The 26,530-nt window shown below is 47.5% G+C and overlaps 4 protein-coding genes across 12 annotated transcripts in view; 2 read left to right on the top strand and 2 right to left on the bottom strand.

Annotated features, from left to right (window-relative positions):
• Positions 1-13,499: 13,499 nt before the first annotated feature.
• tyw3 (tRNA-yW synthesizing protein 3 homolog (S. cerevisiae)) lies at positions 13,500-17,321 on the bottom strand. Of its 4 annotated transcripts, none has more exons than XM_023815929.2 (6): positions 17,080-17,321; positions 15,456-15,527; positions 15,285-15,383; positions 14,784-14,855; positions 14,469-14,602; positions 13,500-14,387 (listed from the first exon to the last, which is right to left on the bottom strand). In XM_023815929.2, exons 1-6 carry the CDS (start codon positions 17,083-17,085, stop codon positions 14,192-14,194), a joined length of 579 nt encoding a protein of 192 aa, XP_023671697.2. In that variant the 5' UTR covers positions 17,086-17,321; the 3' UTR covers positions 13,500-14,191. The 4 variants fall into 4 exon arrangements, with proteins under 4 accessions (XP_023671697.2, XP_023671695.2, XP_023671694.2 ...); XM_023815927.2 differs by lacking the exon at positions 17,080-17,321 and adding an exon at positions 16,037-16,355; XM_023815926.2 differs by lacking the exon at positions 17,080-17,321 and adding an exon at positions 16,037-16,355 and having other exon boundaries at positions 15,285-15,527.
• On the top strand, positions 15,709-19,397 carry cryz (crystallin, zeta (quinone reductase)). Of its 3 annotated transcripts, none has more exons than XM_023815918.2 (9): positions 15,709-15,849; positions 16,891-17,001; positions 17,287-17,439; positions 17,652-17,815; positions 18,088-18,139; positions 18,219-18,368; positions 18,498-18,599; positions 18,673-18,768; positions 18,848-19,397. In XM_023815918.2, the coding sequence occupies exons 2-9, from the start codon at positions 16,894-16,896 to the stop codon at positions 19,007-19,009; spliced, it is 987 nt and encodes a 328-aa protein (XP_023671686.2). In that variant the 5' UTR covers positions 15,709-15,849; positions 16,891-16,893; the 3' UTR covers positions 19,010-19,397. The 3 variants fall into 3 exon arrangements, with proteins under 3 accessions (XP_023671686.2, XP_023671687.2, XP_023671688.2); XM_023815919.2 differs by lacking the exon at positions 15,709-15,849 and adding an exon at positions 16,376-16,474; XM_023815920.2 differs by lacking the exon at positions 15,709-15,849 and adding an exon at positions 16,390-16,507.
• Positions 19,398-19,462: 65 nt separating this feature from the next.
• erich3 (glutamate-rich 3) overlaps positions 19,463-26,530 on the top strand; it is a 10,881-nt gene continuing 3,813 nt past the window's right edge. For 2 of the 4 annotated variants that reach the window (XM_023815896.2, XM_023815892.2), the window contains exons 1-13: positions 19,463-19,622; positions 20,604-20,697; positions 20,947-21,072; positions 21,361-21,432; positions 21,637-21,765; positions 22,222-22,383; positions 22,585-22,800; positions 22,949-23,126; positions 23,351-23,537; positions 23,773-23,990; positions 24,077-24,229; positions 24,510-24,983; positions 26,341-26,484. In XM_023815896.2, coding sequence (XP_023671664.2) covers positions 19,603-19,622; positions 20,604-20,697; positions 20,947-21,072; positions 21,361-21,432; positions 21,637-21,765; positions 22,222-22,383; positions 22,585-22,800; positions 22,949-23,126; positions 23,351-23,537; positions 23,773-23,990; positions 24,077-24,229; positions 24,510-24,983; positions 26,341-26,484 — 2,173 coding nt within the window. In that variant the 5' untranslated portion in view covers positions 19,463-19,602. The remainder of the gene's footprint in view (positions 19,623-20,603; positions 20,698-20,946; positions 21,073-21,360; positions 21,433-21,636; positions 21,766-22,221; positions 22,384-22,584; positions 22,801-22,948; positions 23,127-23,350; positions 23,538-23,772; positions 23,991-24,076; positions 24,230-24,509; positions 24,984-26,340; positions 26,485-26,530) is intronic. The other 2 variants (XM_023815893.2, XM_023815895.2) reach the window with 2 other exon arrangements.
• tnni3k (TNNI3 interacting kinase) overlaps positions 24,153-26,530 on the bottom strand; it is a 24,083-nt gene continuing 21,705 nt past the window's right edge. The window contains exon 26 of the transcript XR_002838795.2: positions 24,153-24,271. The gene's annotated coding sequence lies outside the window, so the exon portion shown is untranslated. The remainder of the gene's footprint in view (positions 24,272-26,530) is intronic.

Here is a 26,530-nt window from a genome sequence, read left to right as displayed (position 1 = left end):
ACTCAGCTGGTCCTTTAAAGTGAGCCAGTTCGCTTTGTTTAGGCCATTTGAGTGCCCAGAATAGCCCGTCACTTAGCGGCTGTTATTAGCGCGTTTCCGACGGTTGCGTGCCTTCGAATGACGCTGAGCGGCCAGCGTGAAACAGGATAGAGGTATGAAAACATTCCTCCAGTGCAGCTCTCTGCCCACAAAAAGAACGGAAGCATGCAAACATATCAGAAGGACGGCTGGTGGTTCTGATTTGCATGCAAAGAGTCTGATGAATCACTAAAATATCCGTACTTCAAACGGGAAAGGAAAAGACCTCCCCTTCACTTTGTTGGGTATTTTGATTTATGACTTAAAAGCAAATCAAAGATATCTGTACAATATGATAAACAAATACGGCAGACTATAAGCAGACTGCTAACGATTAAGATTAAGAGGTTCCGTGCAGGAAGCAGCAATGCAACTAGTCTTGCTGTTTTTTCCATGGAGATGGACGCTTTGATTCTCACTAAAAAGCATTTAAAAGTGACGCAGACGCAGTTAGTTTATATGGCTGTAAAAGGAGACCTATTAAGAATGAGCATTTATTTAAACAATTTCAATGTGTGGCTTGATTATTACAAGTCCATCATTTTGCTTCAATATAGTTAATAAAAAATAACGTAACATAAAATATCGGCTGAAATGAACACCATTCACAGTGCCTGGTCTCTGGTTTTCACACTGCTGCCGCTGAAATGCTGCACACTAGCGATTGTCATGAAACTGCCGTTTAAGGCGCACGGAGGTAATTGCTCCGTAATTGCGTACAGTGAGCAGTAAGACGCAGCTGTTCCAGAATATCATTGTCGCCGTAGTGATGTTATTGTGAAATGAATGGAGACACATTTGCAGTAATGGAGTTACGTATTTGCCTGCTACAAGGTTAGGAGTAGTGATGTCTGATTCGTGAACAAATTGTGGTTTTGAACCTGCAGTTCTTTTAAGTGAATTTGTCCAACCGGTTTTCAAATCTAAAAGAGTCTAACTTTTTGTAGATCCAAACGTTGTATAGGTACACGCCTTAAATTCTAAAAATCTAAAAATGTGACAAATTACCATATAAAACACACAGCAACCTTTTTAAATTCACGTGCATTTGCTTTTCGCAGTCTCTCTGTAAGCATGTTGCCTTCAGCGCCCCCCGCACGCCGTAATCCTTTTTGTTGTTCATGCTCAGCCACATATGGTGCCTCTCCACGTACTGTAATCCTTTGTGTTTGTACTTTGTTCATGCCCGGACATATGATGGCTGTGGCTCACTACTCCTGACTCCGGCAATCGACACGTTGGCGAGTTTGGCACGCTTGGTTGAAGCAGTTCAATGTTACACCTTTTCCACTACACTGGTGCCAGTGCTTCAGCTATGCTGATGTTGGGAACCAGCAAGAATTGGCCCAAATTTCTACTGACTTGGGAGCCCAGTCGGAGCTGGGTGACAACACTGCAACTATGTCAAACCATGCCTGAAACACAATGGCAGAACACATATTGTGTTTTCAGATGCTGAAAGATTCTTCTTTTTGTCCCTGTAGTCCTTTTTTCGGTTATTGTTCTCTTGTTGAGTATTTGCTGTGTTGGTCTGTCAAATCCATCTAGTTTCAGTTCTTCGATCCTTATATCTTCATTAACTTTTTTCTTCAGATTTGCTTTAGGCCCTATTTAAAGTTGTCTCTGTGACTCCGCCCAATTAGGAGCATAATTCTATAATGATGTTGAGGGTGCTTGGTTCCAGACCAGCAAAGTTTTGGTGCCAGTTCGGAGCACCATTTTTTTCCGTGGAAAAACATGGCACTGGTTCTAAATTGGTACTGTACCAGCACCAGTGCAGTGGAAAAGGGGTTTGTGACTCTGAGTAGTTACGTAAAACTCACAGAGTGACCGGTCTACTTGACAGTTAATTAGACTGGTAGTAATCGATATACATTCACAAGACTCGGAGATGAACAATATTTTAACAAAAAGTAAGATTTTAATAAACATGAAGTAATTGAACAAAGTTCTTCAGCATGCAGTCCTCCCAACTCTTTAATTTAAACGAACAGTTCGGTTTAGAATCGGTTCTATAAATTGAGGTGAACTTCCCATCACTAGTTAGGTGTGCTGTCCGCCCCGCCCCTCACGCACACACACACACACACACACACACACACACACACACACACACACACACACAGTGGGCGCTGTTTCGGGGGCCTGTGCCGACACGCAGCCCTCTGCCTATCGTCTGCTCTCGGTCTGCCCGGGGAGTTGGAACCCGGCAGTAGCGTGCCTCGATCACCTTGATGCTTCGTTCCACCCAATGGAGACGAATGGCAGCTATCTAACGGCGCATCTGAAAACATGGCACTTTGATGCAGCTGTGTGTAGCGGCGGACCGCGGAGGCGCTGCGTTCAGAGGCGCCGGCGCAGGTCTGCAGGCGGGCGGCATGAGCGCTACCAGGCGGCATCCCGCGGTCCGCTCTGCGTACCACAGGGTGACCAGACCGGGCTGCGGTCCTTAGCAAATACTGGTTGTTTTAGGAAATGTGCATATATAGCTTACGGGAGAAAGTGAATAATGTTGTGAAACTTAAGATATTTTTTGTTTACTTTATTTTTTTTCTCAATGTATGTCAGTATCTTTATGCACTATTTTGCAATTATGTTTCCGTATTTAAGTCGTATCTCCAGCAGGATTAAATCAGGGATCATTAATATGATTGCCTTGCCTTTCTGTGTTGAATACATTACTTTTTTCAGCATTTTTTCTTTTTCAATTTACGTCCGACTCGTTTTCACTGATTAGACCAAATGACTGCGCAGTATGTGCATTTCAGAATAAGTTTAAAAATTACGTGTCTATTTCATGAATGTATAAATTACAAGATACAAAGTAAAGAATATTTTTAAACTATGTTAATATTAGAACACCCTCTGTCTGACCGTCTTTTTCCGACTATGCTAAATTGACAACATTATTGTTATTTAAATATTAGCTTGTCAATAGTGAGTAAAATTTGCAGAAATATGTCCATCCGGATGATTTAAAATACCATTTACAAATGCGCTAAGCTTGCATTTGACAAGTCGTGAATACAGTATCTATAATTAATTAACCATTTATTTCAAGATTAGGATTGTGCGGTTTTCAGTTCAAACAAATCAGTGCAATCAAGTCTAAGTAACAGTGAAAGAAAGATGAGTGTCATGATGAAATTGCATTTATTACAGGTAATATTCATTCTACAAATGTAACACTATCGATGGCATCCGAATAAGTTATTTTATTTAAACATAGCAATTTTATGCTGTGAAGAGGGATGGGGGAAATTAATTTACTAATAAGGCCTACTAATTCGCAGGTTATAACAACCGTACTCCGGATACCGGCCGTCTGTCAGTATAGCATCATAATTATTTGAGTAATTTTCCTTTCACACCAGCTACTGCGCCCTTCCCTGGTTTCTCGTACCAGACAGCGGAGCAGGAACGAGGAAAAGCACGAGAAGTCGGCGGCGACGCTGGGCGACACGGTGGGATCCCGTATTGACAGAACACAGAGCAGCCGACGTCAGGATGATAAATGATGAGGCGTCGGTCCCTACCAAGCTTTGCTAGAAAAACACTAAATAGCTAGGAGACATTATTTTGAAATGTTGTGTTTGGTTGGGAAAATATTTCGTGCTTTTGCGATTCATGCTCCGATATGCATCCCGCTGAAACAACTGCATGGCTTTTCTGCTGAGGTCACGGCCGCCTTACAAGAGCCCAGCGGGCGTAACGCATCCTGTGCGTAACAGATACGCTATAAAACCGCAAGCGACGGGTCAGCGGCTCCGGGCTTCGGCGAAGCTAAACAGCTTCAGCATTTTTATACAGAAAACCGAGCAGAGCAGTGTCGCTTTACAGCATAGCATTTAAAACAGCATTTGAACAGAATATTCCCCCATTTTAATCGGCGTCATTTTTGTTATTGATTATGCAAAGTAAAAGCAGAATTTAGGCTACTCCGTGCCCATTTTTAAACTAATTAAGCGCCAAATAGCCTATATTTAATAGCGCGGCTATTATTACTCCCTAGGGGTGTAGTTTAAAAAAAAAAAAAAAAGATTATATGCCTGTTTCACAGTGTAGGTCTTGCCAGATCTGAAAATGATTAATCACTTGGCGTCACTGCATAATGTGACTGTTTAAAAGCAAATAAAATGCCCCACAAGTAAGGCAAGCTACTGTTTTTCTGAAAATCGCGACAGCAAACAAAATCAAGAATATTCGTAGCGATTTTGATTATTAATTCCGATAGCAATAAAAAAAAAATGAACAGCGTCGAACGGCGTGAAGGACGAAAGGTAAAAATGTATGGAACAGAACAACAAGAACAATGAACAAATTCTGTGATTACAGTGCACATCAGCTGTAAGTTTATAAATCACGTGAAATGAATGCTGTCATTTTTACTGCTGTCAATACAAAAAAGTGAAAATACTGTATTTTAAATATAACCTCCTATAATTAAACTTAATACTTCGCACATAAAAACTCCACAAAACCTATTACTCGTCTTATTTGTGCACATTTTAAAATCACGATTTAAGGTAAAATTAATAAAGTAAAAATGTTTTTAATAAAAAAGATTGTATATAATTCGTGCGTTAAGTACAATATAACACAAATTATTAAGAAAAAACCATCATATTAAGTCATCACAATACGCCTCTACTCTGCATTCCTAAATTTACAATTTGTTTGAATTATAGGCCTATGTAATCTACACACACAAAACAATCAATTTAAAATCTCGACTCTGTCACGCCGTTAAAGAATGGTGAAAATATTCCATTGTTTCCCAAAATTATTTATTTGGAAGACGTTGTTTAATCAAACGTTTATTAATTATGCTGCTTTCCCGTGAGTTCTCCATCCTAGAGCCAGTCACGTGCTTTGACGGTAAATGGAGGAACTCGCGAGGGGCCGCAAGCGCCCGACCTGCCCATGCTCAGGCGACTCGGGAGACGTATTCCGTCACTTTGGGATTATTGCTATTCAGAGACACTTAATCCCCTTTATTATGATGGATCGTCAGTCAGAAATGGATTATCTGAGGGGAAAAACGAGACAGATAGCGCATGCATTTGCGGTTTCTGTTTTATATGAGCTTCTGGTGAATGATTCAAGTGGCGTTTCCTTCTGAAAACAAGCAGTAAAATAGGATGGTGTCACGCCAGTCCGACATGGCGGCACAGCGCATTTATGGACTGGACATGAGCTGGACATTATGTTTATTGTGGGGATTATGATTCGACTTTCTAAGAACCAACACTATTCAGCAAGCCTACTACAAAAGTCTGATTTACTGATTTAAAGGTCAGTAATAAGCAATGTTATCATACATTACATTATGGATTAGGTGGGCACATACATTCCTGAAATACAGTGGAGCATCATAATCTGCCATTAGTAAGTAAAACGTTTTCAATGCAGAGCGGGGGCTGGTTCGTTACAGGTCCCCCCCCCCAAAAAAATGAGCAGCGTGTGAACACCGTGAATGCGACCTTGCTATCGCCATGTCTGGGTAACAGATCAGCGGTGCCTGCGGTGAGAGATCCGAGTACCTCCAGCTCTGCTTATTACGGCCCAGGATGTGTGCTGGTGACAGACGTGAGGAAATTTAAATTCACAAAACATGTTATTAAACAAGTTACTATAAGCACTGCGCACAGTGGTATTAAGCAATTTTCTCGGGGTGTTTGAGCCCGTGTGTGTGCATTCACCGTGTTTGCATGTCAAGTGGGCGTGCAGGAGGAAACTCCGCCCTTAAAAAGCGGTTTCAGCCTTTTTTCCTAAGGAGCGGCTTTAAACTGAGCCTTTTGGATGTGACCCCTGCACAGGAGCGTGTGCCACATTAGACCGTAGGTTTGACCCCCGCACAGGAGCGTATGCCGCATTACTCCGTAGGCGATCAGTCCTTCTTACCTTGTGTTAAGGCGCGTATCTGATGCACATATGACGTACTATTTTGTCAACGGGCACCAAGAAATCGCTTACGCCAAGTGCAGGCATAAAACATAGCAATGCTAATTAATTGACTCAAGTAACTACGCCCATGCATCTCACCAATTTGTCCTGTGATTACAATTGTTTTTTAACATTAAAATGTAACACCCCTATGAACGATAACATCTAGGTTTATTTTTTTATCATTGTTAAACTATTTCCTGGTGCGGTATCCTGGTGTTTAGCTGTTGTTTTTCCCTATACTTAATCGCCTTACAAAGTCTGTTTAGAGTAATTACAAGGTTAGTTAAATTGCCTCGAAACGGTGTGTAAGTCGGCCTGTCTCTTAAACAGATCACTCTTAAGTAAAACTGCAGAAAAAAAAATATGTAAAAGCCTTATAGCGAGCAGCTGAAAGGACTGATCTGAAGATAGCTCTCACGTGTGGCGGCACTAACAAGCCGTGAAGTGTATTTAATCTTTCCAGAAAAGTCTGTAGGTTTAATCATCAAACTATAACCTACAACATTATGGATCTTCAAACTGATCATTTTAAAGAATGCAACAATACCAGTCATTCCAATGCAAATATAAAAACTGATTATGATTAAAACACATATTACCACCAGCTTATTTATTAACAAATATCATTGTTTACTTCTCTTCAGACCTTAGACACACACTCACACAGCCAGTTTGAGAGAGGGCAGGTCACGGGTGGTTCACGGAGCCCCCGATGCACGAGGATCTCTTGGGCATTTTTAATTCCCCCACTTCCAGTATAATTACTTCCTCACCGCAAAACAAAGGGGTGGGGGCTGGGGGTTCCTCAACGCCTGCCCTTTGGAGCGGAGCGGGAAAATGCCGGGGATCACGTATCTTTTAGCCAGCGGACATGGACTGCTGAGCAGGCAGCATGCCACCTGCCAGGGCAGTGTGAGGGAGGGCGAAGGACACGGGTGTGACACGGATGGCCACTGGCGCGACACGGATGGCCACTGGCGCGACACGGATGGCCACTGGCGCGACACGGATGGCCACTGGCGCGACACGGGTGCTCAGGCCGCACCTCAGAGTCACAGAGAGAGCACCAGGCCTGCAGAGCGTCCTGCAGAGGCGGCCAAATCAAACCCCAGACGCTGACAAATTGCTTCCTACATCGGCAGCTAAACTGGATATTAATCACGTTACTAAAATATCGCATCTTCTTTCTGTGCTGCATTTGCAGCTGAAAATAGACGACTAAGGTGGGAGTCGTACCATCCGCAGATGGTGGACGGGGATATTCCTCCTGACCGTGGCTGTAGATGAAGGCCGGAGCAGGGGGGCGACTCAGCCCTCAGCGCAGCCATGCAGCTGCAGTCGTGCATCTGCAGAGGTGAGCAGCCCGTCTGCCGCATCTGTAACTGAAATACATGCATGGGGCGCTGCTGATCATCATGCTGTGGATGTCATAATGACACAGCATGCTGATACTCACTTCCCTTTTCCTGGCTCGTGCTCATATATCCTGGGATCCCACCCAGAGGGATCAGCCTCACGCTGGGGGAGCCGCTGAGAATCCCCCCGTAAGCCGGGGGGGGGGGGGGGGGGGTGTAGGGGCACTGCCAGCCGCTTCACATCATTATCCTCCTCCCACCAACCTGGAAGGACCCCCACTGACAGACCACAGTACCTCCCCAGCCCCGACCTCCAATAATATAGGAATCTCACTCAACACACCTGGGGGAGGCCTGTTCCAGCCCCCCCAACAGAAACCAGTACGCCAGAAGCAGGTTCCACACCAAGCCCATTACACCACTGGTCTGCTGGCTGTTTGTTATACTACCATTATGGCCTCTGAGTGCATTTCAGCCTGGACCCAGCTGGAAGGCCTGTTTATTTTCACGTGAAAATGGAGCCCGAGAAGGACGGCTGATCTTCACCCTCTCGCCCCTCACTGCTTCGTGGTCATCTCCTACAGGACGCACCGCAGAGACACTAGGCACACAGCGACAAAGCCACACATACAGGGGAGGCACACCATTGTCCCCAAGGCTCATTCAGGATGAAAGCCCCCCACCCCCCATGGAGCATACTCACAGATCGGTGGCTGTACAGATAATCTGCACATTGTTCTGGTGCTGAGAAGGGTGTGGGAATAAGTGAAGGCTGATTGGCTCATTGTCTGAGCTCCCTCCCTGATTGGCTCATTGTCTGAGCTCCCTCCCCTTTGCAATGCACACTGCAGTCATGTGCTTAACCTGAGACTGAACTGCTCCTTCTAGCCAGCATCACTGTGTGCATCGCTAAGTTAGCCTCTATCTATCCATTTCATTACCGCCATTCCCCCCCCCGTACCTCGATAGCCGATACCTCGATCCCTTCGCACCCCTGTTTTGTTTGTATTTCCGAACGTTCCACTCATGTCTGCCAGTTCAATCAGAGACAGGAGACGACGTCCAAACCAAACAGCCTCGTCTCCATCCGCTGATCTGTGGTCCTCCTCCAAGCTGTAAACAGTCTGATTAGAAGCCACGCTGGGGGCCGCTGACAGGGAAAAAACCAATTAGGCAGCAGGAAGGGCTGCGAGGGCGGCATGCAAGACGGTTTGGTTTTTTTATTTAATGTTTCTAGTTATTAAAAGTTCTCTGGCTGACAGCGTAGAGGACCTGTCAGGATTCTGCTAGGCGTCTCGACCGTAGAGCCTTTTCAAGACAACTCAAAATATTTTGCCCAACCCAGCAACCTTAGCACTTTTCTGGATGGCTTCCGACACCACGGTTCGCTGTTGCCAATCACGCGTGATTGCTGTTTCAGCCTGCTTAGCATGCTAAGAACATTAGCAAATAACAGAAACGGTAACAGGCCCAGGAATGTGTCCCCGCGTGACTGCCAATTTGTGGGGCCTTCTTGCACGGCCCCTGAAGACGAGCGTCACTGTATATCCAGGTGTGTGCAGGTCATGTGCCTGATGGGATACAGCAGGGAGATCAGCACAAACATTTGCTACTCTGCCTCGTCGCTTATCGCACTCTGATGTAGTTTTATCTTTCCCTCCGTGGGGGGGGGGGGGGGAGCATGTAGCGTGTAGCGTGCCCCGAAGAGCCACACTTGGCCTTGCTTCCCTCAGATCTCTGCTCTTTGCTCCCAGTTCCCTGATGTGACTCTTAAGATATCCATCTCAGTTCAGCAAAATGGCAGAAATGCAGATTTAAAAAAAACATGGGGGCCAAGTCAAAACATTGTGCTTGGATGACAAACAACCAGCGACGGGCCACCGGAAGGAGGAGGCCTCCCAAATGGCGAAATAAGGCCCAGCGTGCTCAGGATCAAGCCACAGCACTCTCAGTTTCAGAGTATTCAATATAAGCCAATGAAAGTCCATCATATTCCATGTTTAGGTCAATCAGCCAATAAAGGTCAGCCTTATTACATGCTTATGCCCATCAGAATCGAGAATGAGACTTGAACCATAGATAGCAAATACTGGAGTGCTAAAGTCATTAAACTCAGGGCTGGGGCCCTGCTGTAATACCCTGGAACAAGGTCTCTCTCTTTCAGTCACCTGTCCGTTCGCATAAATGCGGGAATTTAATGAACTGTGCTGTGAAACAAATGTGTGTGATTTAGAGTGACATGCATCTTCTCTTGTACTACATGAACTCACCCCACACGCTCAGGCAATCTCTGTATCAACACCCCCCCCACCCCACCCCACCCCAGATGAGAACATCTTGTAATCAATATAAATCTGGCTCGTTTTCTGCTGAGTTTTGAATCTAATCTCATAACTCCAAAGAACTGTCATCGTGGCGCTGAGTAAATTATTTTCACGTGTCCAGAGTTATTCAGGATCAGAGTGAAGCTACACGCTACAGCAGAACAGCTGCTTGTCAATGAATCTTCATGAGAGCCAGGAAATCAGGGCCAGGGAATGGGCTGAATGGAAAGTGACGTGCGGCCCCCTCCCAGGAGCTGAGCCTGACCCGCCGTCCAGCTGTTCCCATAAAACAGCAGCGTGAAAAAGGCCAAATGTGGGCGGCTGTCGGCGGCACACAGCTATTGGCTCTCTGACTGCACGTGCCACCAGTCACTGTGAAGAGTGTGTTGACAGGGAAAGGAGGTCTGGATGCACAGGGAAGCAAGGGCTGAGTCTCAGCCATCATGGCCTCAGGCCAGTTTAAGCGGCACAGATATTTGTCTCTGATGTCCAGCTGCTGATTCCTAAGCACAGGCATCCAGGTAAAAACATGCTGAGTGAGTCAAGTGTGTTGCTGCTGCAGTGCAGAAGCCCAAACCACATCTGCTTAGGGTGAAGTATGTCTTCACCGTAACAGGAAGCATGACGTCATTCCAGTTTAAAGAAGACCCACCACGTCTGACTGTGTCCACGAGGCGCGAGCCGTGTCACCGCGACGTGCGCTCGTCGCCGCTTTCAGACGAGCGACCTCGAATTGGCCGGAAGCAGAGTTGTGCCAGGCCGCTGCGGGTCAGAGGGCACTGCCACAATTGACCAGGTTAATTTGCTAATCCCACACAGCGGCACCCTTCCCCTCCCCGAGCAGGAACTGCTCATTGGCCATATTAAAATGAGAGCTAATTGGCTAGTTTACAATTGACCTGGAGCATCAGTCATGACCTTTCCTGCTGCTCCCGGCAAATGGGCCCCATGCGGGGGCTGCAGGGCTGCTAAGGAGGCTGTGTGTTTGCGGGGGGGGGGCACAGAGCCCCTTCTTTCTCCTTACAAATCACTGCATTTAACATGATGATAAGAGGCCCTGTGATTACTGGGGAGCGGCTACATGTGCTGCCCTCCCCGTCAAATCAGCCACACGCTGAACAGGCGCCTTAATCAGAGCCATAATGGGCCACTCCACAATCACAGATGCCCACCCCCCCCCCACTCAACACTGATTGCAAGAGATGAACCACCTTCCAATACCCCCCTCCCAAAAAAAAAACTCCCACAGATTTCCAGACCCGGGCACCCCAGCCTCTGCTATAATGCCAAATGATAATTTTGAAAAGAATTTATAATCACCCCTGTGTCTATTTAGAAGCTAATTGTTATTTTAAGACATTTATTATGGGTCCCTGTTGATTATAGTGTTTAATTAAGGTTCGGGACACATTCAGTCACCCTCCAAACCAGGACATTATTCATTATGGACATGCAGTGAATAACAATACATGTCTACCCAGAGGCTGATGAGCTGCCATTAAAGAGCCATACAGGCGCACAGAGAACACATTAGTATAACACGCACACATACCGGAGCACAGGCCACAGAACCCCCAAAAACATGCACACATACCGGAGCACGGGCCACAGAACCCCCAAAAACACGCACACATACCGGAGCACGGGCCACAGAACCCCCAAAAACACACACACATACCAGAGCACGGGTCACAGAACCCCCAAAAACACGGATGCATACCGGAGCACGGGCCGCAGAACCCCCAAAAACATGCACACATACCGGAGCACGGGCCACAGAACCCCCAAAAACACGCACACATACCGGAGCACGGGCCACAGAACCCCCAAAAACACGCACACATACCGGAGCACGGGCCACAGAACCCACAAAAACACGCATGCATACCAGAGCACGGGCCACAGAACCCCCAAAAACACGGACGCATACCGGAGCACGGGCCGCAGAACCCCCAAAAACACGCACACATACCGTAGCACGGGCCACAGAACCCCCAAAAACACGGATGCATACCGGAGCACGGGCCACAGAACCCCCAAAAACACACATACATCCTCCAGCACGGGTCGCAGAACCCCCAAAAACACGCATACATACCAGAGCACGAGCCACAGAACCCCCAGAAACATGCATACATCCCGGAGCACGAGCCGTAGAACCCCCAAAAACACGCATACATACCGGAGCACGAGCCGCAGAACCCCCAGAAACATGCATATATTCTGGGCCACGAGCCACAGAACCCCAAAAAACACACATACATACCAGAGCATGAGCCACAGAACCCCCAAAAACACACATACATCCCGCTGCACGGGTCGCAGAACTCCCAAAAACACGCATACATACCGGAGCACGAGCCGCAGAACCCCCAGAAACACGAATACATCCTGGAGCACGAGCCACAGAACCCGCAAAAACATGCATACATACCGGAGCACGGGCCGCAGAACCCCCAGAAACATGCATACATCCTGGAGCACGAGCCGTAGAACCCCCAAAAACACGCATACATACCTGAGCACGAGCCACAGAACCCACAAAAACACGCAGAGGATATCATCATCCCACCTTTTCCTCAATCGTGCGATTACCAGCATTGAGGCCTGTCTGTTTCCTGTTTATTGCAGTGAGCGTTACCCATGGGCTAAGCATGAATATTCTCACTCATCAGCTGTATTGTGTCCTGTCCAGCTGCGCATCAGCTGCCAGGATCACATTTTTAAACCCGTTGCATCACCCAAATATCCGACCATCTGTACATAACTCTCTTAGGGTGTGAAAAAACACACATTGATTAGATGTTAGGCTATTCAGATGCCCGATTAAACAAATAAACCAGTTTGATGCCAGTGTACCCGGTCCATCGCCTCCCAACAACAAGGCTTCCGAAATTTTGTCTTTTCACCTTGTCAATCGCAGACAAAGCAAGTCTGGCAGCATCTGTTTGCCTTTTAAATCCTAAGATAAGGGCATTTAAAACTGCCACTGTATTCATTCAAGCCTAAGCATAACCCATACGCAGCAGAGCACACATTGACGACACACAGGAACACTGGAGACAATCGCTACAGAATGCAAACATGGGAAATACCTTTTAAATAATAATCCTTTACCTCTGCTTAAACACTTTCAGGAACCCTGCTGACCTCTCCAGCACTTCATGGACCTCCTACAGCTAAATAATGAGAAGCTACATGGAATAATTTTGTACATTTGTTAAGCTTTATGTGTCAGTGTAGCTCAGAGCCCAATGCGGCATCTGGGAATCAAACACCATCAGCTGAGGACAGACAGGAAGCAGAAAGATGGATCCTCTCCTATGGTGGCAGGGGTGACAGAAACCTTTATAACACAGTGTAGAGGAGGGGTATGACTTCAGGGGACATTCATTTCACAAATTCACATGATAGTACTCTCAGAACTGCTTGATGCTTAGCTAGTGGAAAACACAATTTAAAGAGCAATCAGGTGTTTCAAGCACTGAAAAACATTGCCAGTCATACAGACCAGCGTGCAGCCATCCGTCATTCAAAGGGCTGGGTGCTCCACCTACTGGTCAGACCTTGTTTTGCACAATGCCTTCTAATAGGATTCTGGTTGGGGGGTCTCAAACAAAGCAAAACCAGCCTTCGTCTGAATGCCCTACAAGAGGATACAGCCCATTAGCAGCTGTGTTTACTACTGTCTCGGACACCAAACGGCAGATCTTTGCCGCTGATGATGTTTATAGTGACAAATTCATGAGAAAATAATCCAAGAGGCAGAATATATGATGATTAAATACTAATGGACCATCAACTGTGAAACTTTAATACAGCTTAAAACACATTCACATAAGCCTGCAGGCGGATTTTAATTAACACAAATGAGAAACACAGAGACTAATGAGGCAAGACCCCTAAATGAGCCGTGCTAACAGGCTCCATAGGAAAGGAAACGCCCTGGAACCCGACCACGCACCCCCCCCCCCCAGCCCGAGCCACGCACCCCCGCGAGACCCATGCCACACTCGTGCGTAAACTGAAGCGGATTTACTGAAACACAAAAGCAAAGAGGCGGATGATTGGCGGAGACAGGCTGCTTTCGCTTTGCTTACACTTTCACCGCCCAATGCAGACAAACTGCAGGCAGTGATGAGCATCTGCTGGGCAAAACGGAGGAATGAAGTGTCAGCTGTTTAAACTTGCAGTCCGGGAGCCAGGCTTACGGTGCACTCAAGGACATTCCTGCTTTAGCCTCCCATCCTCTCTCGACAGGCAGCTAAACTGCTATGCTTTCTCTTTACTTACTTTTGAAAATTATCACCATCACTTTTGTTCAAATGGACATAGAGTATTTGATCATTCACTCATACAGAGTCCTGCCTTGACCTGGGTAATCTTTAGGTGACTGGTTAGTCTGGGTTAACCTGCACACGTTTCAGTAAGTGTGCAGCAAATTCAATCATTCTCAGACTGCATGTGACAAATCCTGGTTAAAAGTTACAGCAGCAGGTGGAGTCCGCTTTCCAGAGCACCGTCCTCCTCCGATGACGTGTCGTCTTTGTGACTGTCACACTCCGGCTCTTGAGCCTGTCTCCTTCTTCGCTTGTACACAGACTTTTCCGCCTTCGCATCTGTCACCTTCGGGCTGTGACATTGCTCTGCACACATCGCCGACTGTAAGCAATCGTAGAATCTACAGGTACAGAAGCCATTGTTGTTGAGAATGCAGAATCTGCGACCAGTTACAATTCGAGCATCATACGGAGAGGGTTACCTTCTCATTCGTCTGAAGTTTTCCTCCATTTTCTGATTGGCCACTTCCACCAGAAAGCTGACGTAATCCCCACTGACCAGCTGCTGGCCTTCATGCGTGAGAGGAACTTCCAGACAGTGCGTGCTCCTTACAGCCTAGAGAGAGATGACAAAAGACAGTGACACCGCGCAAACACAACTGTGCTTCTCTGAAACGGGGCCGATATGGTAAAGGAATTTAGCTTAAAACGCAAAGAAATATCAAAGCTATGAATGAAATGCATTATCAGAAATAGGTTTTAGCTCAGACAACACAAATAATTTCCCAGCTCTGTACCGTAATGATTTTACCCTTTTTGCCAACAGTCATCCCTGAGTTTCTGAAGCCAGAATTTACTGCCACAGAGTGCTGTGAAACAAGAGCAGAGCACACATCCTAAACATTATTAATACTGATAGAAAGAAAGAAAGAAAGAAAGAAAGAAAGAAAGAAAGAAAGAAAGAAAAACTTTATTAATCCCTCAAAAAGGTTCCTCCGGGAAATTCAGTACTACTACGTTTTTGAAATATATAAAAATTCAAATTTCAAAAGAAACAAATTTTGAGGACAGAGATTATAATACTATTTGACATAATGTACATAGGTGCTTCTGAAACACAAACTGGTGTTTGTGTAATTAAAAGTACATTTGTATGTAGGGGTCTGTATCATACTAGCATCCCACCCACGGTTTACCTCTGCTGCATGGGACTGGTCCCTCACAACCCTGACCAGGATCAGCTCTCGGAAGACAGATATATGCCAAAGAAAGTTAGTTTGCATATTATGTTTCCATACCAGGAGTTGGGCGTCCTCCAGCCTCCGGCACTGCACGTGCAGCACGAAGGGCTCGAACCGGAAGGACGCGTCCCCTCCAGCCCTCGCCAGGCTCGCGACCTGCAGGAATGACAGCGCTGCATCACCAACTGCACGGCCGTTGTATGGTGAAAGAGTAAAATATGGACTAACCACATCGGCGCTTTGGCACTTCTGGTGCGTCACGAAGAGCCAGTTGCAGTCTTTCTTCTGCACCTCCGAGACCTTGGGGCGCACAGACAAAATGATGCACAACAGACAGTACATTTTGATATACCTATATTTATTATATAGCCTGTACAATCATTGGTTTTATTCTTTGAACATACTGCATCAATTTACAACCTTAACAGACAACAAAAACCCATCCTAAAATGGTCACTATGAATGTCAACGGTAATGATCAGCCTGTGGCATTTCGAGCGGGCAAACCAAATAAAGCACTCCAAGCTTAATCATTAACAAAAAGTTGCTTAATTTCTCTTTCCGAAATATTCGCAAGATCAAATCGAATACGGATGCCCGCAGTCATAGTTTTCTACAGCAGGTTAGTTACGTCTGATCGGTTTTTAAAATTGTTTTTCGAGATTTACCAAACAATAATTAAGTAATATTACTTGATTGCCTACAAAATTACCGGAAGCAGTACACTGTACTGTTTTGCTTGGTAAGCAGGATAGCGGTATATTGTACGGCAAGTCAATAATCTGTCGGGTATAGTGTCACTGGCCTACCCCATCTATGAGTGTTATTCGTCCGGAACAGGAGCTTGTCGTGAAATAATTCTCAGAATCGTTAATAAACGCAACGACGTCCGAAATGTCTTCATCGACACTGCCCTTCTTGCTCAAGTCGATTTTAGACATACACTGTTTCTTCCATTGCAGGAATCTGTCGTCCATCGCAACGAATTGAATAAGCGCGTTATGTTTGCTATATCCAATTTTAACACGCAATATTCGGGCGAAAAGCGTAATATGATTTCCTTAGCGAAGGTAAACCTAGCGCTACATAATCCACACGTTTTGCTATGGAGATGAACTACATTACCCAAAGACCCGCTTCTACGGTGGCTCGGGCGATCCAAAAACGTTACTACAAAAACAAAACAATTGCACTTTCTCTAGGCTTCGTACATAAATGCTATCGTAAACAACTTGTTTAAAGGCTCGGTGGGTTGAAAGTGGAGATAATCTTTTGTGCAGGTGTAAATCGTTATCTAAGAGAAATCTAAACACCTACATAATGTGTTTAAAACCACACGTATTGATTTTGGACGTAATGTCTCGGCCGCGTTTGTTCCGCGACAGTACCAGGCGGTGTATTCTTGTTGTCTTGTGACATAAACACAGAAATCGCCAACACAGCACAACAAATGCACGTCTTACCGTCGGTGACGCTTCAAACTGCAGATTTAGTAATGGGTTCGAAATCCGAACTAATCAGGAGTCCTTGTCTGGATCAGTAAGATCTATCTGCGGTCTAGTGTAATTTAGTAAACGCAAAACAGCCTAAAAATGCCGGATGCATGGCGACCAGGACAGGGAATATAAATCTGCCTGTGGTTTTGTGTCCCTGTGTTTGTCAGAAAATGGCAGCATCGAAGGTGATGAAAGCTATCAGAGTGTCTGAATTTGGAAGTCCATCGGTGTTAAAGTTGCACTCAGGCATCCCTGTACCAAATCCAGGTCCCAAACAGGTAAAGTACACCAGGATTTCCTTAGTGTGCATAAAATGGATTTACTGGAGCAGATATGTAAATGTGCCATATACTTACAGGCATTTGACAAACATGCAGAAATATCAGCACATTAGGTCTGTCTGTGCAGATATTGTCACGCAGTCAACCTGCACGGGAGAGGTGGGTGGGTCGGACAGCATCTGGCGGAGATGGCAGCTTGAACAGGGTAGCAGCGTGTAACACTGAGAGGATCACAGACAGCTGCAGCGTTTGTGTGACCATGAACATACCTGCTCTCATCAGGTGTTAATCAAAGTCCATGCTTGTGGAGTGAATCCAGTGGAAGCTTATATCCGCGCTGGAACTTACGCCCGGAAGCCAAGCCTGCCCTACACCCCAGGAACAGACGCGGCAGGGGTGGTGGTGGGAGTTGGAGACGGTGTCAGCTCTCTCAAGGTTGGCTGTTGCGTCCGTTCCTCTACTAACCCATGTTAGAACTCATCAGTGGATGCTTATACGGATGACATTTTTGTCTTTTTTTCCCCAATTACACAAATGATATAGACACCAATATATTGTCTTTAGGACGAATGTTTAAAGTCCGACATACTGTGCCCTCTTTCTCCTAAGATGCAGTGTTATTCGGAGTGTCTTCGCTTTGCTGTTAGACAGGTGACAGGGTCTTCACCACAGCCACTGACACGGGGGCTTATGCTGAGTACGCTGTGGCTCCGGTGGACTCCACATACCGACTCCCCGACTCCTTAGACTATGTCCAGGGAGCTGCCATCGGGATCCCCTATTTTACAGCGTACCGGGCTCTGTTCCATAAGTAAGGACTTGTCTTTTCTTCCTGGGGTTTGTGGTACACAGCAGAACCTGGCACACAGTGTGGTGTTGCAGGCTCACAAAAGTTAGTAAGTGGCTTACAGCAGTCAGATGGAAAAATAGTAAACAGACATGATTAAATACGAGTAAAATACCTGAATTTATACAGAGTTAGCAGCTTAATAGAGTCCCATTGGTTGGACATTGGTCTCCATGTGGAGGAAATCGATAAGATAAACACAAAGCCCCCCCCCCAATCTCATTTGTACATCCTAGGGCTAGCGCCAAGCCGGGGGAGACAGTCCTTGTGCACGGTGCCAGCGGGGGGGTAAGGGCCACTAACGGCAGGAGGTGCAGCTCACGTTCCCCTCTGGGCTGGACGTCTTCTGAGTGTGATACTCCACTAGGTGGGAGTCGCCAGCTGTCAGCTGGCCAGAGCTTTGGGCATGAAGGTCCTGGGTACAGCAGGGACTCCAGAAGGACTGGCTCTGGTCCTGAAGGCTGGAGCTCACCAGGCTTTTAACCACAGGGAGCAAAACTACATTGGCAAAATTAAGGTGGGTCGTGGACCTGACTGCTGTCAAAGCTTTATCCCCGAGACCCTCCCGAGGGCTGTTACTAAATATCATGTGACTGCCTATTGACATCGGGATTGACATTCGCTGTGTCACTGTCGAGTGTCTCAGGAGGCTGCCAGTGACCATGGGGTGGATGTGGTGGTGGAGATGCTGTCCAACGTGAACCTCAGCAATGACCTTCAGATACTGGCGCGTGGCGGCCGGGTGGCGGTGGGTATTTCAGGCTCTAGGCTGGATCGTCACCCCAGAAATGTCAGCATCTGTTAACGTCGACTCATTTCAGATTGTGGGCTGCCGGGGATCCATTGAAATCAACCCCCGAGACACCATGATGAGGGAATCCAGCATCATTGGAGTATCGCTGTTCAGCACAACCAGCGTAAGGCATCCTGACAAGCCCCACCGTGTCACGGCTGTGTGTGACTGATGTGTGACGTCCCTGTGACTTTCCGGAGCAGGCTGAGATGGCCGAGGCTGCCGCCGTCCTCTTTGCCGGGATGGAAGCTGGTTGGCTGAAGCCCATCGTTGGTGGCCAGTACAGCATAGACAAGGCCACTCAAGCTCACGAGGACATCATCAGTAGTCCTGGAGCCACAGGGAAGGTGGTTCTGATCATGTGAAACGAGGGGATGCCTTACCCTCTAGAAACATCTTTTTACATGCCTTAGAAATGGATCTCTGCTTCTCACAGCACAGTTTGCAGGTGAAGGACAGCAATGTTGGGGAGGTATATTTGACATCCAAATTGATGCAAGTGTTAATTTCAGGTATTAAAATCCATAGTCAAGACATTGTGGTCATAGAACACAAAGTACTATATTAAATGGTAGTTATATAACATTTACTAATAAAATCTGGTTTTAAACTGAAATTTAAGTGGTGTAAGTACCTCCGTCTATGTGACTTAAATAGGAAGTATTTAATTGCTCGGGCATCTACGTCTATGATCGAATCTGTATGTCAAAAACGCTTATGTAAACACTATGAATAAAGATGTTACACAAGAAATGACCCCTTTTGTGATATTTAAAATGCGGATTCACGTGATTCATTCAGACATAAGAGCCCTCTAATGGTGGGGACGTTAGCACAGCATCGTCACGTGGCTGCGCCTAGCAACGGCGCCTGGCAACGCAGAGAAGCGCAGGGTGCGAGCGCGCAGAGCCGTGACGCCGCGGACCGCAGCGGTACCTGGCCTGGAAGCGCTGCCGTCATGAGCCACCCAAATGCCGGGTAGGTCGCTGTCATCCCCCGCATCCCCATCTCCGAGTCAGTACCTGGCGTGTCCTAATCGTATGTTACAGCACCGGTTTGGAACTGAATTAATTATTCAGCCGATCGCCCATGCCGTGTGTTATCTGAAACTGCTAAAATGAAAGTGTCAGGGATTGTTACGGATAACAATGAAATGAATATGGGAAAAATAGTGTGTTTTGTTTTTTGAAACTAACAAAGTGATTATGTTTAAACCAGCGCTGTTATACGTCTGTGATATGACCGCAGTTTCTAACAGCAAACAATCTATTGACGCTTTATAAGATAATCTTATTAGTAATTTCGTGCTATGCTGCGTTGCTAATTAATAAAACAGTTTATTATTTGAATCTCAATGCCAGCAAAAAAATTGCCACGTTTATGGTTTTGAGGTTTGAGCTTTGCTGTTTAATATGCGATCAGACTCATGGAGTGACAACTTGAGAGATAAAGCTGCTAGTTTGCCGAAGACAGGAGTTACTGCACGCATTGTTATGGTTGCTGGGTAACATGAGTGTAATCATAAAGGCAGGGACCCCTCCCGCAACGAAAAAGCTCTCAGAGATACCCGCAGGACCCGACCCCCTTAGGCTCTTTACCAGTCAGCATCATGGTTTTACAGGCGTTATTGTAGGATGGTCAGACCGTTCAGGCGGTGTCCGTTATTTTTTTCTGTATTAATTTCTGTTTAATGACACGTCGTGTTGAATGATCGGTTTTGCATGCAGGGAGGATGCGGTTGAGTTTGAGTTACAGAAGTGCCTTGTTAGGAAGCTCGTCTGAGTAACCAGATGCCAGCTATTGTTCAGATCAGGACTGTAACCAAGCTGAGTGGGGGGGGGGGGAAATCTCCCCAGATCCCCTCTAACGGGCCGGCTCCCTCTGGGACTGTCTCCCCTGGTTCCTCTCCCTTTGGGGTCCCCATCTCCCACCTGAGTGGCCCTTTGGCCTCTCTTCCAGACTCCTGTCGGCCTACAACAGCCTGACTGACAAACACCTGGCCGGCTACTTCAACAACACCAGGATCCGGCGGCACCTGCTCAGAGTGGGCCTGGTACGTGCCGCAGGCTCCGGTGGGGGGGGGGGGTGTTTGCTGTAGCATCTCAGGGACACCCCGTCAATGCAGGAAAGGCTGGGGCCTCGGGTGCTGCACAGTGTCAGTCATTAAACCGCCTTTCTAACTTAAGTGTTATTTTACAAAAGCTGTCATAGAAATGAATGATACAGCTGTGATGGCACTGGGATTCTTGCCTGTGATTGGCTGTTTTTTGGGCCATCTACATACACTTGGCGGTGGCTACAGATCACCCGGAGTGGGAGCATCGTCCCCGACAAGGAGTACAAGCATAAGCTGATGCGGAAAGAGCACCAGAGGCACATGCGGGAATGCCTGGCCCACGCAATCTTCCACAAGGTGCTGGACATTGAGGTGGGTCTACGCCAGGGGCGGGCAATCTTATCCACAAAGGGCCAGTGTGTACGCGGGTTTTCGCTGCAACTCCCTAATTAGATTACTAATTAGAGGACTGATTGGCTGAAGAGTCCTCACACCTGGGTTTGAACAGCTGCCCTACAGGTTATCCCAAAAACCTGCATACACACCGGTCCTTTGTGGATAAGATTGCCCACCCCTGGTCTACGCTCACACATCTGCCTCCTTTTCCATACTGCTGATAGAGTGTAGGAAGGTAAACTCAATGCGACCATCTTCATTCAGCGGCACCATCAGACTCAAATCAAGAGAAGACTGGAGGATTTCGCCCAGAGGGAACGTGTCAACAAAATCAAGGTGAGTCTCACACTGGGTCTTTAATGTTGTGTCCGACGACCCTCGGAGTAACGTGGGTGTTTGTTTGAAGCACCTACTCTGCAGGGTCCCCCAGCAATGGGTCACTGCCAGCACGAGTATGACTCTCTCTGTCCTGTGCCTATGAAACGAGACCAGTTCAGGCGGACTGGCCCTGCTTACCGTCTCTCTGTCGATGCCTGGAAGGTGGAGCGTTCCAGGCGGTATGAGGAGGAGAGTATTACTGTACTGTCACCCAAGCCACCATCCGGCCCCAGGAACGGCTATGCTCAGCATACTGGACCAGAGCTGGAGCCATCGGAGTCCTCCGAATCTGTGAGTCTGCCCCAAACCCGGCAGGTGCACATTGAGTCATCTATCATGTATCAAATGTGTGTGTCTGTGACTGTAGCTGAGCTGCGTCTCTCTCCATGCCATGGCCAGTGTGAACCCACAGGATGTGGGTCTGTGTCTTTTTGTCTGTGTGTGGGTAATGTCTATACTCCATTGTGGGGACCAAATGTCCCCACAATGTGATAAAAACCTGTTATTTTGACATTGTGGAGACCATTTTTTCAGTCCCTACAAGAGGAAAACTCAATTTTACAAAAATCTGTGACTGCAAACAAAAAACTAAAATTGTGAAAAGTCTTGTATTTTGTTTGGTTACTTATGGTTAAGGTTAGGGCTGGGTAGGGGTTAAGGGTGTGGCAATTGGGATTAGGGTTTCCCCATGGAAATGAACGGAAGGTCCCCATTTAGTTGAGCTGTCCTCCTGCATGCATCCTTCAGCTTGGCTCCTCACGGCCGAATACGGCGCCGGGGAAGATGCAACGGCCCGTCCGCCTGCAGCCCATCAGCAGCGACACCAGCGCCCCCACCCGCCGGCCATCCCGCTCCACCCGCCGGCCCCACGCGGCTGTACAGGACACAGGGCAGCTTGCCTGCTGCACGGTGAGACCATCCGTCTTCTTAAGAGTGAATGATCCATCAGATGGTGAGATCAGTGAGGATTGACAGCCGCCGTTGGAGCTGCAGAGGGACAGTAGGACCCCTGAGGGGTGCGTGGTTCCTGCATGCATGCATGGTCCCCCCCCCCCCCCCCCCCCAGCAGCACATGTAGAGGGCTGCCTCTCTTTCACTCTCTGCTTCCAGCTGGACCGCGAGATGTTGAGGCGCGTGGCCACAGGCAGGTTTTCTAGCGGAATATCACCATACCGCCTGCCAGTCATCAATAACTTCATCACCCCGGTGCCCCCCCCTCCCCCGCCCAAGGGGACAGGGAGGAGTGTTAAAGGGACTCCCAATGGGACAGTGAGGGGCCGGAAACTGCGACCTACCACAGCACCAAGCGTTCCCATGGTAACCAAGGCAAGGCACTGCATATCTCTGTAATACTTCAAAGAAAACGTATCATAATCCATCCATACATCCATCTTCTAATCACTTATCCTGGTCAGGGTTACAGGGACTTTTGATCATGCTGAAGTTCATGATGGAGATCATTATCTGCTTCCAGGAGTCGAGATTTCCAAAGACCTCCACGCACAGTAATGTCTCTGTCACCATGGTTTACTTTGGAAAGTCGGTGCACCTCTCCCATGATGACGTGGAGCTGAGGGATGAGGTGAAGGTCTTCCAGCAGCACTGTGGTGGGGAGAACATCTGTGTGTACAGAGGGAAGCTGATGGAAGGAGGTCAGCCATCTCACCGTCTCAAAGAACATCTTTCTTTATGGCACCTAGTATCCTAACCCAGCTAGTTCAGCTCAGTGTTTAGGTAAACGGAAACGCAAGCGAGCCTTCAGAACACATCAGCTGTTTTTCACTGATTTTCTTGATGCAGCGATTTGTCCTTTCTGGGAGGTGGGACCCCATCCAGCTGGATGTGTCTCTATATAACGGCTTCTTCTTCCCACCAGAGTGCTTCCGGTTTGTCTCCAGGCGCCACCGCGGATTCCCCTTCAGTCTCACCTTCTTCCTCAACGGCATGCAGGTGGAGCGGCTAAGCTCCTGCTGCGAGTTCAGGCACCGGGGGGGGGCCCGGCTGGGGGGCAAGCACGGCCATTTTGGCTTCACCAGCGTGGCGGGGGCCTCCCCGTGCTACAGGTAAGTGACTCCTCAGGATCCCCTGCTCTAGGTTCTGACTGAGCCGGCAGGCGGCTGGACACCAGCAGGAGGTCCAGCAGTATCCCTTCCTGTTGGGTTCTTGCTGCCTGAGTGGTTTTCTTTAGACTCAGAGTTCAGAGTTAGTATCTTGTTGATGGAAACCCTCCTCAGATCTCTGGCCGAGGCTCTGTTCTGCACCTCAAGCATCAACTTTTTCCTGCATTATACCTTTTAGGTGTATCATCGCCATGGGTTTGGACAAAAAGCCCACCCCACCCCCAAAGAGAACCAAGGGGGATTCCGAGACTGACGGGTTCATGGCTGCTTCCTCAGATATGGTCCGAGACGAAGATGAGATTCGGTCAAGTCGAAGCTGTGAGTGTGGGAACATCCCCACAGACAGAGAGCAGAGAGATGACCAGTCAGAGAGCAAATGGGGCGGAGCCAAAGATGGTAACGTCCCAGTGGGGCTCTGTGCAGCGCTGCGCCCCTCGTACCTGCATCTTTCTAAGGAGCGTCTCCCCTTTCATGTTACAAAGATTACGAGGAGGACTTTGAAGGCGAGGAAGAGAGGGCAGAGGAGGGAAAGCCAAGACCTGATCACCACAGCAACGGAGAGGAGGGGCGTCCGGAGAGCCCAGGTGCTGGAAATGGCGTGTACACTGACAGCGAGGCTGAGGAAGACCACCCCAGTGAGTCAGCTTCACCCTCTCCCTTTCCACTGGGCGGGTTACCTGGAGGAAGGTGAAAACTCCACGGTTATATTAGAACCGTGCATTCAGGAGGCTGGTCAGCTAGAGGGCAACACTCAGTGAACGGTAAACCCAAAACAATGTGTCACAGAAGTGAGGTTAATAGTAATTACTTCAAAACGATAATTAATGTAACCAGTGCATGGGCCATGTGGGTCTTATAATGACAAGACTGAGTCTCCTCCACTTTCCATCCCACTCTTTCATGTCTTTCTCTCAGGAGAGAAGCGATCACTCTCACGGTCTTCCAGGAGTGCCACGTTCTCCTCCAGAGGCAGTAAGGGTGACTCTGGGAGTGAAGCGGAGGAGGTGAAGGAGTCCATAGATGAAGCAAGAGTCAGTCTGGCCTCTTGTGCTGTTTCCAAAGCAGAACTGCGAGATGAAGAGCCAGATCTGGATTTGGAGGAGCATGTCAGGGTGGATGATGGTGGAGCAGCAGCCTCTCTGCCAGGGGATGAGACCCATCACCAGTCTTTAGGAGAATCCATGGACACCAGGTCTACTGGTGATGCTGAGAACATGACTGAAATACAAACTGGGACCACAGCACCAGCTGAGGCAGAGACCACTGATTGGGACTGTCAGGATGCTATGGAGAGGGACGGACTGAAGGACCCCCCCGCCAGCTCGCAGACAGTCACAGAGGGAGCTGCTCCTGAAGAGGAGGACACACAGGAGGTGGAGTTCGAGAGGGGTGAGTAGCCCTGTCTCCTCCTCTGTCCTGCCGGCCTGTCTGTCTCTGCACAGGAGACGGCCGTGGACCCTGACGCATGCGCTCTCTGGCCTCCTCTGAAAGGCTCACTGGAAACTACCTGTTGTGTTGTTTGGTTCAGCTTTTGATTTTACAGACAACCTACTAGACTTTATAAAACCTGGAGGACACAGCCACTCCACCGCGGCTCAGCCTGCTTCTCCTTAAACCAGCAAGAAAGTGGCCTGTAGACGCTTCCCAGCAGGCCAGCGGCCTCAGAGCAGCTGATCAGATCAGCATGATGTCACGTCTGACTAGGGCTAAGCCTTTACGTGTCTGGCTGCCCAGCAGAAGCACGGTTGAGTCGCCCTGGTCTGCCGTGGATCCTGTGCATGTTTACTCCATGCCTGATGGACGTTGTGTTCACTTCATATATTCTCATTTCTCTTTTGGTATGTAACTCTTTCCAAATGCTCAGTGTGTCATGGAGAATAACGTGTTACGCGCTGTTCGGTTCCCTGTCAGTGAGTCGCATGTCTCTCCTTCATCTCTTCATCTCTGTTGCCCAACATTTCCTGCCCGTGTAGATAGGGGCACTGCCCCTTGCATGCTGGCTGCGGGGCACTGTCTGCATGTGTCTACGATCGCAAGAAAATCTATTTCTGTGTTACGATGTGGGGAAAGTACACATGTAACTCTTTAAAAAATAATATACTGTATCTGTGAAATTTATTGTCTGTTCTTTTCATTTTTGATAAAGCAGTTTGCTGGACATCATAAACAGCTGTATTGTTGCGATGTGGGCAAGGACAGACACATTTATTGTAGAGAAATGCATTTGTATTATTGAATATAGTAGGAATATCCATGTATGTGAATTCTTTTGTTTTAAAAACTGCTTACCATAGTGCAGACTGTTATGTTTCTGTAACCATATTCTGAATAATGTTTTTACGTATTAGGGTTTGTCATACATTTAGTGATGTCATCACTCAGTCTGTTTAGGCCCCCAGACACAGAGTGAGAGGCCGGCTCATTGGCTGCTCTGTAAATAAACGAAAACCAAATCCAGCTTACAGCACACTGTAGCTATTCTTATAGTTTCATTGTATCAATCTGTTTTTATTTCAATGTATTTACAACTTTAAAATAAATGTTTTATTTTGACAAATTTTCCCACCTTTCTTGATTTGATTGATTTGATCTGGATGGAATTGGATTCATATTCATGCTTAAATGAAACCATTTCTCAGTCGTCATGACATTTTCCGAAGCTGATTTTGATTAGCTGAGCAGAGCTAATGCTAATTTGTCGTGCGCATCTGTGCTCTCTAACCCAATGTCTGCTGTCTGACCCAAGCCAAGTCTGTGCAGGAGAAGCTGGCTGAGGCCATAATGAAAGAAGCACACTGTAGCTCGGAACCGGAGTTCAGTGACACCAGCACTGACGAGGAGGAGGAATCCTCCTCGGTACCACGCAGAACCCCGGATCAGAACCTCATGGGTATTAGCTTGGCTTTTCCTGGAGACAGACCTTCAACGCAACACAT

Source organism: Paramormyrops kingsleyae, chromosome 21 (genome assembly GCF_048594095.1).
Source record: "Paramormyrops kingsleyae isolate MSU_618 chromosome 21, PKINGS_0.4, whole genome shotgun sequence".
Classification (NCBI taxonomy): Eukaryota; Metazoa; Chordata; class Actinopteri; order Osteoglossiformes; family Mormyridae; genus Paramormyrops; species Paramormyrops kingsleyae.
Note: the sequence above shows the minus strand (reverse complement) of the source record. Positions and strands in the feature narration are given on the sequence as shown.

What these genes read in the sequence shown, in the direction of transcription:
- tyw3 (XM_023815926.2), bottom strand. Translation starts at nt 16,204, where the DNA reads ATGGACGACAGATTCCTGCAATGGAAGAAACAGTGTATGTCTAAAATC. An exon ending in GAATAACACTCATAGATGGG is followed by an intron (nt 15,528 to 16,036) that starts GTAGGCCAGTGA and finishes GTGCGCCCCAAG; the next exon opens with GTCTCGGAGGTGCAGAAGAA. An exon ending in TGGAGGACGCCCAACTCCTG is followed by an intron (nt 14,856 to 15,284) that starts GTATGGAAACAT and finishes CTTGTTTCACAG; the next exon opens with CACTCTGTGGCAGTAAATTC.
- cryz (XM_023815918.2), top strand. Translation starts at nt 16,894, where the DNA reads ATGGCAGCATCGAAGGTGATGAAAGCTATCAGAGTGTCTGAATTTGGA. An exon ending in CAAATCCAGGTCCCAAACAG is followed by an intron (nt 17,002 to 17,286) that starts GTAAAGTACACC and finishes TGCTCTCATCAG; the next exon opens with GTGTTAATCAAAGTCCATGC. An exon ending in CGCGTGGCGGCCGGGTGGCG is followed by an intron (nt 18,600 to 18,672) that starts GTGGGTATTTCA and finishes GACTCATTTCAG; the next exon opens with ATTGTGGGCTGCCGGGGATC.